We start from the raw sequence: 16,701 nt of genomic DNA on the forward strand, positions 1-16,701 counted from the left end.
ATAAAAAAAAAATGTCAACTTATGCTGTATCACTCCATCGCAGGCTCTAAAGTATGTTCACAGACAATTTAGTGCACCTGGTGGTAAATGCATTGGGTTGAATCCTGGGCGCAAAAATGGTGGAGGAGGAGGGGGAGGAGGAACACCAGGACCAAAGCCTGGAGGCGGTATTCCCAGAGGAGGCGTGAAAGCAGGTGGCTGGAGAGCACCAACTACAGGTGGACCCGGTTGATGTGGTGGGACCTAGAAAGAAAGATAAAAGAATAAACCACCTATCTAGACACCCTCCCATCCATATAGTAAGCACAGATAAAAGAGCATACTGTTAAAAAATAGATGTTTCTTAATGTGTGCTTATTAGACCAGTCAATTTATTAAATAACAGGTGGTAGTTAACTTCATACCAACTGATAGAAATCAAAGCTGTGGGCCGGGTGTGGTGGCTCACACCTGTAATCCCAGCAATTTGGGAGGCTGAGGCAGGCGGATCACCTAAGGTCAGGAGTTCAAGACCAGCCTGGCCAACATGGCGAAACCCTGTCTGTACTAAAAATACAAAAATTAGCTGGGTGTGGTGGCAAGCACCTGTAATCCAAGCTACTCTGGAGGCTGAGGCAGAAGAATCGCTTGAACTCGGGAGGTGGAGGTTGCAGTGAGCCGAGATTGCACCACTGCACTCCAGCCTGGGCGACAGACCAAGACTTGGTCTTCCAAAAAAAAAAAAAAAAAAAAAAAAAAAAGGGAAAGAAAGAAAGAAATCAAAGTTGTGCTCTTCACTTTATGACAACAATTTCACACTATATTTCATCAGTGTTTATTGGTGTTCTGACATCATGTAATACATTTTAAAATGTTCCATGGTCCTTTCAGCAATACAGCTTTAAGAGAGGCTACTTGGCAATTTACACAATGGCTAAGATCACAGGTCCTGGAGCCAAATTGTCTGCTTCTCCCACCCGCTTTAGTTAGCTGTGTGACCTTGAGCAAGCTATTTAAATTCTCTAAAACGGCAAAGTGCCAACCACACATAATTATGCAGATTAAATGAGTTAATACATACTAAGTGCTGGTGCCTGGCACTTAAATACCCAACAAACGTTAGCTATTGTTGTTTTTTTTTTTTTTAAGATAAATTTTAACAACCCCCCCAGCCACAGACCGTTACCAGTCTATGGCCTGTTAGGAAATGGGCGACACAGCAGTGGGCAAGCAAGCACCACCGCCTGAGCTCTGCCTCCAGTCAGATCAGTGGCAGCATTAGATTGTCATAGGAGCATGAACCCTATCGTGAAATGCACATGTGAGGGATCTAGCTTGTGCAGTTCTTATGAGAATCTAACTAATGCCTGATGATCTGAGGTGGAGCAGCTTCATCCTGAAACCATCCTCCACTCCAGTCCATGGAAAAATTGCCTTCCCAGAAACCGGTCCCTGGTGCCGGAAAGGTTGGAGACCACTATTTGAACAGATTAGGCAGGTTTCTGTAAATGAGTGCTGACACACATTGAATTTTGCTTAGAACCTGCACTGGAAGGGCATATCCAGAAGGTCAACTGAAGAGTCTGCCAACTAGGGGAGTCCATTTAAATCACAGCCAAGAACGTACCAAAGCATACAGTTTTCCCCTCACATTGAGAAAATGAAGACACAATTCACTTTTATGATAGCTCAGATTTACCTGATTCAGATTTAATGTGAGAAACTGAGGAAGGAAGACAAGAAAAATCTAGTAGATCACACACAGAACTACGGGTCAAGTTCTTATAATTTTCAAAGGGTTTTTCATTTTTCAGCTCTTATGACGTGACAAAAAACATACTGAGTACTTAACATATATGATTTCATTTAACCCTCAAAACAACTCTAACACATGAGGAATGCCAAAGCCAGGAAAGGGAATTTGCACATTTACAAATAGGAAACTGAAGCTTATAGGTTAAGTTACATGCCAAATATCATACTGCTGAATATAAACTATAGAGTTGAGAATTAAACCCAGTTCTACCAGAATCTAGTATTTCTTTTCAAGTAACAAAGACAGCAAACATTTTATAATAAGAACACACCTTCATGTTAAATGGCATTTATTATGAAGTTTTCAATCCATTTAAAAATTTCATAAGGATAGCACCCAAGGTGAAAATTAAGAAAATCCCTGTCCCTCAAAGCAGTAGCTTATTGGGTACATATCCAAGTTTCTTCAGAACATAAAGTCCCTGAAGAATGAAGACTCAGAAAAAAAGTAGGGAGAACCTATGAAACTTGATACTGAATAATCTGGATGGACAGATGTAAGACAATATACATTTATTTTGGTTGTATAAACATTTATGGGCCAGGCACGGTGGCTCAAACCTGTAATCCCAGCACTTTGGGAGGCCAAGGCAGGCAGATCACCTGAGGCAAGGAGTTTGATACGAGCCTGGCCAGCATGGTGAAGCCCCGTCTGTACTAAAAGTACAAAAATTAGCCAGGTGTGGTGGCGAATGCCTGTAATCCTGTAATCCCAGCTATTCAGGTGGCTGAGGCAAGAGGGTCAGCTTGAACCTGGGAGGTGGAGGTTGCAGTGGGACGAGATCACCACCACACTCCAGCTTGGGCAACAAAGAGAGACTCTGTCTCCAAAAAAAAAAAAAAAAAAATTGTGAAGAATATAAACTTTAAATCTGACAAAACATGAAAAATTAATATGCACATATATGTACTCATGTTTTTTACTATGAATCCAGACATATATCTACAATAAGATTTAGAAAGGGACCTTTCAGGCACTTAAAGTTTAAGTCATGTCCCAATATTCTCACCTGTGGAGGTGGCACTGTTATAGGTGCAGGAACAGGAATAGGAGGGACAGGAACAGGTAATGGTTTAGGTATGGGTGATACTGGTTCTGTGTGTGAGGTTTCAGCACCTCCATTTTGAGCAACTTCATTTTCAGGCTTCTTAGGAATTCCTTTCCAATCTGTGAGCGTGAAAGAAATTTAACAAGAGTTTACCATTTTCAGTTTGTAACTTTAAATCTAGAAATGAAAAATGTTGATTATAAAAACCTAGCCCAATTATTAAAGAAATTCCCATGCTAATTTTAGAAATAGTAATTATTTAAATTAACAACAATAGAAACATGTAAAAGAATGCATACTGTGTGCCAGGCACTGTCACAAGCACTCTATTTATACTAGCTTATTTAGTTCTCACAACCATTTACAAGTAGATACTACTATTGTTCCCATTTTACAAATGAGAAAAGCAAAGATAGCTTGCCCAAGATCACATTCTTGGTAAATAGCAGGGATGGATTCAACTCAGACACATTTGGTTCTACAGTCCATGTTCTACATAAACCATGTGGTTCTACATAAACCACAAGAATGTATTATTTAAAGTATTAAAAATAAAGGATAATGAAACACCCAATATTTCCTGAACAAATTTTCACTAATATTAAAGAATAACTTAAACCTTCCACCTATTTCCACATATCTTCTAGTCAAGTGAAAACAAAACCATCTTCCTGCCCTCTGAGGCTCTGGCTCCCATCAGAGATTCTCCTATATTCTTGACCTTTTCAATACATTCTCCACTGGACCATGAGCTCCAAGATTACACCAACTTCTTCTTTTTACCATTGTCTAGAGCCTCCCAGATGTCCAGCACATAGTAGGCCCTCAATACCTGATTGCCTTAACACAAATCTAGCTCTATCCTTAGATGAAGGCTTTGTACATCCAGGGAGGGAGTGGGATGTGGGAATAGTACAGCATTGTTTCATCTCTTTTTGGCTCTCAAACCATCACTCCTGCTTGAAGCTTCCTTTATTTTATTTTAATTTTTTGAGACAGAGTCTTGCTCTGTCTGCCAGGATGGAGTGCAGTGGCGCAATCTCAACTCACTGCAACCTCTATCTCCTGAGTTCCAGTGATTCTCCAGCCTCAGCGTTCCAAGTAGCTGGGATTACAGACACCCACCACCACATCCAGCTAATTTTTTTTTTTTTTTTGTATTTTTAGTAAAGATGGGGTTTTACCATGTTGGCCAGGCTGGTCTCAAACTCCTGACCTCAAGTGACCTGCCTGCCTCAGCCTCCCAAAGTGCTCGGATTACAGGCATGAGCCACCGTGCCCAGCCTTGAAGCTTCCTTTAAATGTTCTTTCTGAGGGTGGTGAGGGCGAGCATGGTGGCTCACACCTGTAATCCCAGCACTTTGGGAGGCTGAGGCGGTAGGCAGATCACCTGAGGTCAGGAGTTCGAGACCAGCCTGGCTAACATGGTGAAACCCCGTCTCTACTAAAAAAAATACCAACAAAATTAGCAGGGCACGGTGGCACGCGCCTGTAGTCCCAGCTACTTGGGAGGCTGAGGCAGGAGAATCACTGGAACCCGGGAGGCACAGGTTGCAGTGAGCCAAGATCATGCCACTGCACTCCAGCCTTAGTGACAGAGCAAGACTCCATCTCAAAACGAAACAAAAACAACAAAGAACATTCTATGTTGCCATGCCATCCTATGCTCCTCCTTGTTCCTCTGTCTAGCAATCTCCAGGTCATGCCCATGCATTCTGCAATTTTCCCCACTGCAATCTCACTGTCAATCTGGCATTTTAAATATTTCTGCCCACAAATAACTGCAATTCCTTGTCTTACACGTTTACTTTAGATTGCTTCTCTGGCTATCTAAAACTTTCCAAGGTAATTATCATGAAGCACTGGATTAAAACCCAATACCAGGCCGGGTGCAGTGGCTCACACCTGTAATGCCAACTCTATGGGAGGTCAAGGTAGGGTGGATCATTTGAGGTCAGGAGCTCGAGACCAGCCTGGCCAACATGGTGAAACCCTATGTCTATTGAAAATGCAAAAATTAGCCGGGCGAGGTGGCACGCGCCTGTAGTCCCAGCTACTCGGGAGACTGGAGGAGGAGAGTGGCTTGAACCTGGGAGGCAGACGTTGCAGTGACCCAAGATTGCGTCACTACACTCCAGCCTGGGCTACAGAGACTCCACCTCAAAAAATAAATAAAAAAAACATAATACCAAAGATGCTCAGTTAAGACCTATATGATTTATTAAGTTTCACAGGAAAAGTTCTACTTAATTCTATAATTCACAGACCCCATAATCAATAAGTATTTCACTTGTGTTTGCATCTCTTTTTGTCTCATTCACTATTTAACCCTCAGTTTATAATGGAGATACTGACACAGGAGTGATACTAAAAAATCTCAAAAATCACGTCCTAATGCAAGGAACAGGACATTCGATTTGTCATACGTACTACCCAAGCAAATAAGTGAACTGTAACAGAAATTAAATACTGCTTTACCTGGGTTAAGTGTGTCACTGTCCAACATTCCTCCTTCACAAAAACTCTCCAGTTCCTCAGGCTTGACTTTGTCCCATGGAATATAAGTAACACCAAGTTCTACATCCCAATACTGCTTATAATCTGCCTTTATTCCTTTGTTTAAGGCCCAGGCAATCTATTTCACCATTAGTGAAAATATAAAAAGAAAACAAAGAAAAACAAGGTCATAAGTCTTGAGAGTATTATTCTCTATCATTCTATCCATTCGGACTCGAGCAGCAAAGGAGCAATCTGGACCAGCTAAGCTTGGATCTCATTCAAAGCCTTATTCTCACTACAGAACTGGTTACCCTTTAATTCTCACTTTGTCCTAGGATGGAAATTTCACTGGCATCTTCTCCTTACCAACTCTCACCCAACCCAGCCAACATAAAACTTAGAGAAAAGGAAAAAGTTTAACAGGGAAAGGCTGAAGTTCCCTGAATAGCCTAGTAGTATACTGGGGAATACTTTTCTAAGTCTAGGGGTGCCTTGTAATTACTTAACATCAGACAAAATCTTTTTGCTGTGCAATCCAACGGTAGAATGGGGTGTTAAGACACTGAGGAAACACTGACTTTAGCTCCTTAGGGGAAAAATACCCATGTACCTATATGTTTTTCTCCACCTTGGGTGAATATTTTTCAGTTAATTCTAAGATGGCAAACTTTAAAAATACAGTATCCAAATTTTTTGAACAGGACAAAACATATTGCTAAAAGACATTATATTTAAAGCACTAATTTACCTTGATGAACCCATCCACATTTAGGAAAAACAAAACAAAACAAATTCTACCATGCATGTAACATTTACAATTTTAGGCTGAAACACTGGAGTTCTTTTAGGAGATATTCTTTTTTTTTTTTTTTGAGACGGAGTCTAGCTCTGTCGCCCAGGCTGGAGTGCAGTGGCACGATCTCAGCCCACTGCAAGCTGCGCCTCCCGGGTTCACGCCATTCTCCTGCCTCAGCCTGCCGAGTAGCTGGGACTACAGGCGCCCGCCACTATGCCCGGCTAATTTTTTGTATTTTTAGTAGAGACGGGGTTTCACCATGTTAGCCAGGATGGTCTCGATCTCCTGACCTCATGATCCACCCGCCTCGGCCTCCCAAAGTGCTGGGATTACAGGCGTGAGCCACCGTGCCCGGCCTAGGAGATATTCTTAAAAAAAAAAAAAAAAAAAAAAGATGCACATGAAATGCCTCAGTGTTGAAAGTCATTTCGAAGACCCAAATTAGTTTTTATATGCCACATATTTTTCCCCTTCTGCCTATTTAAAAAAAATTAATTATAACATATAAGACTGTACCTTTATGGATTTCTGGTTCACTTTATAGTTTCCTCGGCTCAGTTTCTGCAGGGCACGATAGGCATCTTGCCTATGAACCATAACAATATAGGCACAACCCCTGGGAGGAATCATCTGCTCCAAAACATTTTAATATTATAAAAGATAACAAAATTGAAAAGCAACAAGATACAACACCAAGTAAGCAGTTCCAACAATCCCAACCCTCACCCCATATTATATAATGTAAGGTTAAATTCATTTCTAAGTTGGCAATTCAAGTTTGGTCTCAACTGAGTCCTCTAAGCTTTGTTATATAAAGACTTACCTAGAAATGTTTGAAATTAAACTTGGTTACCCAAGAAATGTTAAATACAAAGAATTCTAAGAAATGTTAAATACAGATAATTCTAAACATGGACTCTGAACACCTAAACTCTAGTCACATCTATAAACCTGGGCAAATCGTAACTTTGGTCTCAGGTCCTCCATTTCATAAAATGACATTAATCACACCTGTCCATCATACTTAAAAAACTGAATAAACACTCACATTAATTGATTCAATTGGACCAAACTCTTCCAAGAGACTGGCAACATCCTGCTGAGTAGTTCTTTTGTCCAGCTGCCCCACCCAGAGGGTAGTACTGCAAACTTAAAATAAAATTACAATCATAAAGAGATTCACATTTGATAATGAGCAGCACTGTAGCTTACATTAAAAAATCATTACACAAAATATTCATGAACTATATTACAACACCACAAGTTTATATAGTAAATCTCACATACATTTTAAAAATTCTAGAAAACTGATTAGTACTTCCAGAAACAGAACTGGGATACTGAAAGGTATACATAAAAGTTGGAAAAAACTGTTTTTTTTGTAGATGGATCTAAAGATTTCATCTATAAAAACTGAAGCCAGGGAAGCAATAACTTGCCCACCTCACCCTGCCAATGAACAGCAGAACTAGGACTGGAGCTCAAGTCTCTTGATTACCAACCAGCTCAGTGCTGTTCACTTGCATGTAACTGTCCTTTCTCCACTCTGAAGTGCTGATGGTTTTTCTTTTATGTTGTGTCCTAGGTGATAAGCCCTATTGAATCAGAAATCTTACATATGCTCTAGTCATACTATAAATTAAAATCTTAGTCATCTTAATAGTTACTGATTTATATCAAATATATGTCTAGCACACCTTACTAAATGTATTCTGAAGACATCTGATGAGATTCAGAAAATAATGCAAGTGAATACATTCTGTAAATTATTGGTTCACTCCTTACTGCTGCTTTGTAGCTGGTTTAAGGTAGAAAACCAAATCTAAGGGTATACATCAATGCATAAACAAGGCACAAGAAAGCAGTATTTCAAATAAAAATCAACACAGTGGTAACATTTCTTTTACAGTTTTGCTAACAGTTATAAAACACTTTAAACCCAAGACATGAAAAAATAGTACATGAGGTTTGAATATAAAGGTTGAGTTACCACTTGCAGTTTCCGGTTTCACTTGAGGGAGGCCTTTTTGTCGACGTTCTCTCTCTTTTTCTCGATCCCGTCTTTCTTGGGATCGAGATCGGGGAGAATGTCGGCGTCTATCCCTGGACCGAGATCGAGAACGTCGATGCCGAGACCTTCGAGATCTAGAACCAGATCTAGATCGCCTCCTTTTTGGTGACCTAATGTTTTCAAGAGAAGGGAGAATGCATAGCATATAGACAAAAACCAGAAAATATAAGCACATACTAATTTTAAAAAAAGAAAACAAAAAAAACCTAGGTAATTTAATGTTTGGATATGTAAGAATGCAATAGCCGAGAATTCATTTTACAGATTTAGTATGTCCCAAATTAGAAATCATGCACATTATTTAAATAAAATAAACAATGTTGACAGCTTATATAATAAAAGTATCTGTCATCTTCAGTGCCGTCTGGTACTATATAAAATTACATCCTTGTAATTTAAGTAGCTAATTTTCATGGTTGAGATACACTGCTACTACTGTTACCTATCTTCTTAGTAAAGTCTTTTCTGCAGCAATTAAAAACATTCTCTGATTACAGCATTACTGTGATCTTTCCACTTTTGCTGGCTGATAAAGTTGTAATGGAACTTTGAAAATATAGTTCTTCTAATACCACATACTGATTACCTATGGCATAGAATTATATCTTCAAAATTCCGTTATATCTGAGCAACTCAAATATAGGGGAAAAAAACGTAAGATGAACGACGCAGTTTTTTTTTTTAAATCAATACTTCACCTGCCCCCTTCTACACACAAATACAAATATACCAACTGTTATTTTACTAACATTCTGAATATCTGAAAATAACCCAATCTAATTTTAATTTCTATGTCCCCTAAGACATACAGGGTTGGAAAAAACATTTTCTATAAATTACCTGGATGCTGACCTAGATCTTGACTTTCTGTTATCAGACATATGTCGCTTAACGTCTTGAATACAAGGTTGTTCTACTTCCATTTCCTTAAAAAACAAAAACCACGATAAAATGAGAAATTTAAAAAGTATAAAAGCAAGAGGACAAAAATCTAACAAAAGCTACATTAAAAATCTCCTGCCCTGAAGCAATTCTCTTTTGGTTGCCTGGGACCAAATTACTAGTAACAATTGGCCATCACTGGAAAAAAAAACAAAAACCACTTTTATATTGTTTAAAAGATTAAAAGAAATATTTCTCTACTTCTGGTAAAGTTACTTTGCTTAAATTACATACCATTTTATTAAACCGTTGTCTAATGCAGTGAAGTAGGCACTAGTTAAGCCTTCAACACTCTATATCAAACCTCACAGAATCCTATGGAAGTTGGCAGTATTAGTATGTCCACTTTCCAGATGAAAAACCTGGAGCACTGAGAGGGTTTAATATGTACCCAGGTCTTTCTTCATATTCAAAAATGAAGACAGCAAGCAAATAAGGAGAAATCTGCATATAAGTCAAGGCAACAAAAAAAAGGTACAACTATCTGAGAATAAAATTTTACCTGCTGATGTGGCTTCTGTGTAAGTGGTTCATTTTGTGCCTGAAAAGAAGCTTGGAAAGGCTGCTGCACTGGTGGAGTTGGAGGAATCACAGGCTGAGCCATCGGAGGAAATGGAGGTGTAGGAAGAAGTCCAAATCCTGGCATTTGTCCATTAGGAGGAAGGGGAACCTTTCATTTTTAAAGAAAGTGTATGAGTAATAGCTATCAAAATAATTTGGAAAACCTTTAGTTATTATATAAAACTAAAATATCCTCAATAAAGTTTGATCAAGGAAAAGTTACAACGACATTCAACATTGTTTAACAATTTCCATATGTACAACTTCCATGCAAGAATTGTTACATACCAAGTATATAGGTTAAAAATCCTCTAACTCTTTTTAAAATTATGAACACACAGGTTTAGTTTTAAATATTTAAAGAAATACCGTCATTTACATAAGGAAGCAATGCGATAAACTGAACTTCAAGTCAGAAGTACTCCATTGCAAATGGTCTCTTTTCAGCTTTAAAGACAATTAAGCCTTTTGGGAGGAAAACTGGCTTTCTAGAAGCAATGACTTCTAGGTTTACTTTAAAAAAAATTACCAAGGCGGAATTTCAACTAACATACCCAACTTTTAGAGTTTCAAATAAAGTATCATAATAATAATGAAAGTAAACTACAATCTAACATATTTCTGCATGTCAGTTTAAACACAAATAAAACTATAAATATAATGCTTTAAGTATTCTTTCTAAATTATTTATGAACTTTCAGTAATTGTTAAACACTTGAAATAACAAAAATGCTTCCCACCCCATCCCCATAATTTAGATACAGAACCAAGTTTAAGAAACACTCAATGAGAGAATTTACTGGAACAAATTTATCTCTACTAATTTCCTGCAACTCTCCAGTGTGCTATGTATGCTCCTTTTATTGAGGATTTCAAACTATATTCCTGAATGTTCAGAGCTCAGAGCCCTCTAAAGTATCTAACCACACAAAATACAGAAGAAAGGCCCTTCCAAGGGAAAAAGCTGTATAACTAAACAGGTCGGTTTCTTCAAATAGAACTGTAATCTCTAAATTATTTTAACTAAAAAAAAGCCTATTATTAAAATATGAGCATGTGATTTTGGCATCCTTGTTTTAATTACAGAAAAAAGCAACTCGAAATAGTTACGTGTTCAACAGCTTTTATCAGAGATATAGTACGACTTAGCCAATTACATAGCTGCAGAGTGCTCTGTGGAATGCAAACCATATGCTCTATAATGAATAGATCTTTCTTTCAACTGCAAGAAAAATGCTTGTACCTGATGGTGCATTGGATCCTGTTGTATTCCCATCATTCGTGGCTGAAACTGATCCATATTTTGATGCTGTGTGTATGCTGGCTGCTGCATGCCATCTCCAGGAAAGCCACTAAAAAAAGGTGGATAATCTTTTACCCATTCAAAAGCACAAGCTTCTCAGCGACACTTAAATTACAGAAACAGAGTGTTGTTCGTGAGTCATTAATCAACATTTTACTGAACCATATATTTACCTATATATTAAATTTAATTTATAAACTCAGTATTATTCCCAACATAAAAGCCATTTTTTGGTTTTAAATCTTAGAGGATCCCTTCCTCATTCAAGAGAAAACTAATACCACAAATTTTACAAAACAACTTCATAGAACATTGTTGTCATTGCTAAATGTTACTTAGATTATGCCTTACAACTATTACCAATTTTCTATCTGCTGAGGAATTAAAAAAAAACTAACAATGGTGCCTGTGGAGGAGGAGGAGAGGCAGCAGTGGGTGCAGCAGCAGCAGGCACGGTGGCGGTGGGTGCAGGGGGTACAGCGGCAGCAGGTGCTGTTGTGGTGACGGCAGTGGTATCCTCTTTCTTTGATTCTTCCACAGCTTCTGGCTCATCATCATAGTCAAATCTATCAAGCAACTTCTGGAATAATTATGTCAATATTTCATTTTAAAATTTAGACTGATTCACTGAACAAAAAACTATAAAAACAAAGGATGTTTACCACCATCTAGAAACCCACATTGTCAAGCACAATCTTATTTTCCCTCATGCCCCTAAGGACCTTGGTTTGTAGATATAAACAATTTTTACACAGATGCCAGTTTGGAAAACACACAATGTTTTCATTCTGTTTTCCTTCCTCAATTGTAAGTACAGTGCTTTCTTTCTATTTTCTATTGGTGTATTTCACAAGTAATTTAGCAGCATACATGTTTTTCTAAAATACTCATTTCCCTAGACTAAAAATGTTTGGAACTTCGTGCACACGAAAATGGGTATACATTTTCAGTCAGCATAAAATGTACAAAAAGACTGTCTTATCCAATCACCATAATGCATACAGAAAAGTGTCCATATACTGCTTCCTCAAGAATATACTAATACAAAAAAAGAAAAAAATGGCAAAGACACAAAAAAGTCACTAGCAGTTCCTAAGAGGTTCACTTGCTTCTTTCTCATAAGTTCACAGCTTACCAAAAACTTTCATTTAAAAAAAATTCAGGAGACTTAATGAGATCACATATCTAGAAGAACAATTTTAAGTAAGATTTATTCAGAAAAAAGGTAATGCTTAAATACCTACTAATGTGTATCAGATCATATAGACTTCATCACAAGAACACTGCAATGTAGACAGTTTCTTCTTTTTTACAGACAAGGAAAGGCTCAGGTGATTAAGAAACATGATTAAGATTGCACAGTCAGCAAATGGCAGAATCAGGATGCGGACACTAGTCCTTTTGACTTCAAAGCCCTCAGTCTCTGGCTTTCAATAAGCAATCTTTCCTTTCAAGCTGTGCTCATTCTGCTCATAGACTTCAACTTTAAATTCCTGAACCTTGTCATTCTATAATAGTTCTGCCTAGAGATTCTGGTTTTGCTTTACCGAACAACAGATTTCTAAATCTAATGAAAGTTCCGTCCTTAGACAACACAGTATATAGGACTAAACTAAGTGTAAAGAGTGTTTTGGGATAGAGCTAACTTATGTTTCTTTGTAGTTCTAGGCCAAGTGAGTAAAGTTCTTACAAATAAGCAAGTTAGTATTTTCCGAACAGGAACCATCATAGCCCAGGTACCTTGCTGTTTTACACACATTTTTATTTAACCCTCATGGCAACAATAAAATATTTTTACTACCATCTTTATTTTACACTACTGAACACTAAACATTAATTCAACAACAGGACAGTCTGTAAGTAATTGGAGCCAAAATTAAAATCTGGTCAAAGTTGCCTATAAAAAACAAAACCTATGATCTTCACAGTTTATTACATATTAATATGTTCTTTATCCAAAAAGAAATTTTAGTTGCTTTTTAGGAAACTGAAGATCTATAAAGCAGCTGAAACAGACAAATTATTTCCAGTGAGAAGCTTGAAACAGACCTTTTTAGTCAAAGGAAAAGCACAGAATTCCTTTTTCTAAACTTATAGGCCAATCCACTTAAGGTTAAATACTAGAGGAATTAGAATTCACATTAATAAGAGAAACATGCTCACTATCATGGCTTTTCCTAAATTTACCTATAAATTCAAAGGAATTCTATACACTGACATAGAAATGTACAGAGTTTTCCAGTTCATCTGGAAAAGTATGCTGTGACTGTTAATTTTGTGTCAACCTGCCTAGGTTATGTAGTGCCCAGCTGTACAGTCAAACACTAATCTAGGTGTTGCTGTGAAGGTGTTTTTTAGATGAGAAGGTGTTTTTTAGATTAAAGTAACAATAAATCAGTAGACTCTGAGTAAAGCAGATTACTCTCAATAATGAGTGGGCCTCAATCAATCAGTTGAAGGCATTAAGAATAAGAACCGAGATAGAAGGAATTATCCTCAACAGTGCAGCAGAGTAACCCTGGCCTGAGTTTTTAGTCTGCTATCCTGCAAATTCAGACTCAGGCCTACAATGTTAACTCCTTCTGAATTTCCAGCCTGCTGACCTGCCCTGCAAATTTCAAATTTGCTAGTCCCTACAACTGCGTGAGCCAGTTTCTTAAGATAAATCTATCTTTCATTCAATAATCTAGATAGACAGATGCAGATGTAGATACAATTACTGGTTCTGTTTCTCTGGAACTCTTGACTAATACACTTCATGACAAATGAACAAAGTTTGAAAAAGTATGAGGGGGAGTTTGAAAAAGAGTTAAGTGGGAGGGGGAGAGACGGGACACCAGGAAATGAAAGACAGTCTGTCACAAGAATTATGATGATGCAGAAATAAACAAATATATTAGTGGGATAGAACAGTGTCCAGAGATAAGACACAGAAACATACGGGAATTTAGTGTATAAAAAAGTAGTGAGGGAGAACTGGCTATTTTCAAAAACATAAAGGTTTAACTATCTTGAACCATATTCTAAAACAGATTCCAGAGGGACTGAACAGACAATCATAAAAAAAACCTTACTAGAATATAGAATTCTTTTTTAATACAAATGAGGAGTTTTCCTAATCACAACATAAAACAAAAAACTAGGAAAACCAAATATATGAGTTTATGTTCGTATGTGCATGCAAACAAGGGTGCAAGAATATACACAAACAAATCTGTTCAAACTACAGTGTGGAATTCTTTCCTTATTTTATAACTTTCTGTATTATTTGTTTTTTTTTTTCTGCAAGTATATATTTCTTTTTTACTCAAAAAAATGTACCCAACTTTTGTTTAATCAGTCATCACTCATAAATCATTAAGATATAATGAAAACTGATATTTACTAGGTGGATTTTTAATTTAGACTATTGGCAATAAAGTCCTTCTGTTTTTATAGTTAGGATGTTGGAAAGAATCAGAAATTTTAAAGATGATGAAACCAAAGGCATCAGTTCTGATTTTCAAACTTTTGAGTTTTTTTGCAGCAAAAACTGAAAAGTCAAAAATGATGTTTTATAAAGCCATAAACCAAATAAAACAGACAACAGTGGAGCTGTTAGGGTTAAATTTCAATGAGAAGCTCTAAGCTGTTCAGCATACCCATATCCTTAGTGGCAGCTTCTTAAACATGCCTAAGAAACCTATAGGCCCGATAGAGCAGCTGAAAGACACTGACCTAACTCAAATCCTCTTTTTTGTTGTTGCTTGTTTTTTGGAGACAGGATCTCATTCTGTTGCCCAGGCTAGTGGCACAATCATGGCTTACTGCAGCTTTGAATTCCTGGGGCCAAGCAACTCTCCCACCTCAGCATCCTGGGTAGCTAGGGCTACAGGTGCACACCACCACGCCCAGCTGGTTCCCAAACCCTCATATTATATATATGGTAACTAAGGTTAAAATACACACACACACACAAATATATAATTTTATATATTTTTATATATTATTAAAAATAATACCTATATATTATTAACATACACACACATATATTAAAAATAAATAAACACAGACACAGTCTCACTATGTTGCCCAGGCTGGTCTCAAACTCCTGGGCTCATGAGATCCTCCCTTCTCGACCTCCCAAACCGTTGGGACTACAGGTGTGAGCCACCACACTTGGCTGTCAGGTTTTTTTAACAGCAAAAAACTGAAAGCAATTTGAATGTCTATTAGTAGTGGAATGGCTGAACTGTAATGTGCCCATGTAGTGGAATACTATGTATTACATGAATTCAGTAAAAATGTAGATCTAAATCCACTATTAACCTTAACAACAACAAAAAAAGATACAAGAGTATTAACACCAAAATAAGTGGGTATGTATTATAAATCAATTAAAGAAAAGCATGTATCCGTAGGAAATTAATTCTGAAAAGATGTAAGGCAAAATGTTACACAGTAATCCCCAAGTATTGGGGTTAATGAAGAATTTTCTGTTTCCTTTACTCCATAAGTTTTTTTTTTTTTTTTCCCACTTTTTTCATTTTACACTAGCAAATTCAGCTTCAAACCCTGGAAATTTTTGCAGTGAGCACATATCACATTTAAAACCAGGGAAAATAACCAATGTTTTGATGTTGAGGGGGAAAATCTCTCAAATTACAAAGCGACATAATGAACAATCCACAGAAGGGATACAGAAGTGATAATTTCCATAATTCAAGTTGAGTGATATAAATGGTGGGGTGGGTTATGTGAGAGAAATATACCTTGTCAAATGCAGTTTTCTGTTCAGGTGGGGGGAAAGCAGCTTTTTGTTCAGATGGTTGTGTAGGAGTTGTCTTTAACTGAGCTGTGATAGCCTGAACCTGAGCCATCACAGCATTGTCAAGGGCAGGAGACTGTGGTTTTGGAGGCTGTTGAAAAGTCTGAAGGATCTGCTGAAGCTTAAAGAATGGGAAAACCAATAAATCACAGAACAAAGTATAATCATACTATCAAAAGTTAATTTAATAAAAAAAAGTCTTAAAGGTGATTCAAAGTAGCACAGGCACAGAACAAATTGGGGAAAATATCCTTTTACTAATGGTTAAATTTGTTGTGAATGAATATACAGAGATACAATGTGCATTGCTTAAGGTTAAAAATGTATGCTGACAATGTCAATGATATGATGGTCAAAAAAAGAGAAAATACACTAAATTGTGAACAAGGTAAGTGTTAAGTTTTCTAGAAAAATGGAAAAATTCTTTCCATTAAAAATAATTTTGAAATCCATCAGAAATGCTAGAATTGTGAGCAACATGAGCCGCTTAGTAGTTCTAAAGTCCTCTTCAAAGAGGTACTGTTATTTCTAAGTGTGTTGTTCCCTTGTTTATCACTTCTACATTTTCCCTATTACTCCTACATTACTTCTCTTGTGAAGGCTTTTCTAGTTGAAAAGCAGACGTTATTTTCTCCTTTGAATGTGCTTATTAATGAAGAATAGAAAACAAGAAATGACAACAGTACCTAGTCCTGCAAACAATTTCACTTTTGAGTGGACAGTTTACCTGTTGGCCTTGAGTTGTCTGAAACAGCTGAGCCACAGCAGCAAAAGCATCAGAGCTGGGCAACTGTGGTACAGCTGGGACGGAGTTTGGAGTGGCTTGTGTGGGAGGTTCAGAAGAAACTTTTACTGGAGGTGGAGGTGAGCCTAAAAAAG

The 16,701-nt window shown here is 37.4% G+C and overlaps 1 protein-coding gene across 7 annotated transcripts in view; it reads right to left on the bottom strand.

Moving 5' to 3' along the window:
* Positions 1 to 16,701, bottom strand: part of SCAF4 (SR-related CTD associated factor 4) — a 62,033-nt gene that overhangs the window by 15,210 nt on the left and 30,122 nt on the right. For 2 of the 7 annotated variants that reach the window (XM_054468488.2, XM_054468486.2), the window contains exons 6-17: positions 16,550 to 16,692; positions 15,767 to 15,943; positions 11,414 to 11,595; positions 10,956 to 11,064; positions 9,654 to 9,821; positions 9,050 to 9,135; positions 8,129 to 8,319; positions 7,187 to 7,287; positions 6,655 to 6,768; positions 5,322 to 5,478; positions 2,805 to 2,962; positions 78 to 243 (exon numbers count right to left, since the gene is read on the bottom strand). In XM_054468488.2, coding sequence (XP_054324463.1) covers positions 78 to 243; positions 2,805 to 2,962; positions 5,322 to 5,478; positions 6,655 to 6,768; positions 7,187 to 7,287; positions 8,129 to 8,319; positions 9,050 to 9,135; positions 9,654 to 9,821; positions 10,956 to 11,064; positions 11,414 to 11,595; positions 15,767 to 15,943; positions 16,550 to 16,692 — 1,752 coding nt within the window. The remainder of the gene's footprint in view (positions 1 to 77; positions 244 to 2,804; positions 2,963 to 5,321; positions 5,479 to 6,654; positions 6,769 to 7,186; positions 7,288 to 8,128; positions 8,320 to 9,049; positions 9,136 to 9,653; positions 9,822 to 10,955; positions 11,065 to 11,413; positions 11,596 to 15,766; positions 15,944 to 16,549; positions 16,693 to 16,701) is intronic. The other 5 variants (XM_063659814.1, XM_063659812.1, XM_054468489.2 and 2 more) reach the window with 3 other exon arrangements.

This window comes from Pongo pygmaeus, chromosome 22 (assembly GCF_028885625.2).
Source record: "Pongo pygmaeus isolate AG05252 chromosome 22, NHGRI_mPonPyg2-v2.0_pri, whole genome shotgun sequence".
In the NCBI taxonomy this organism is placed as follows: domain Eukaryota; kingdom Metazoa; phylum Chordata; class Mammalia; order Primates; family Hominidae; genus Pongo; species Pongo pygmaeus.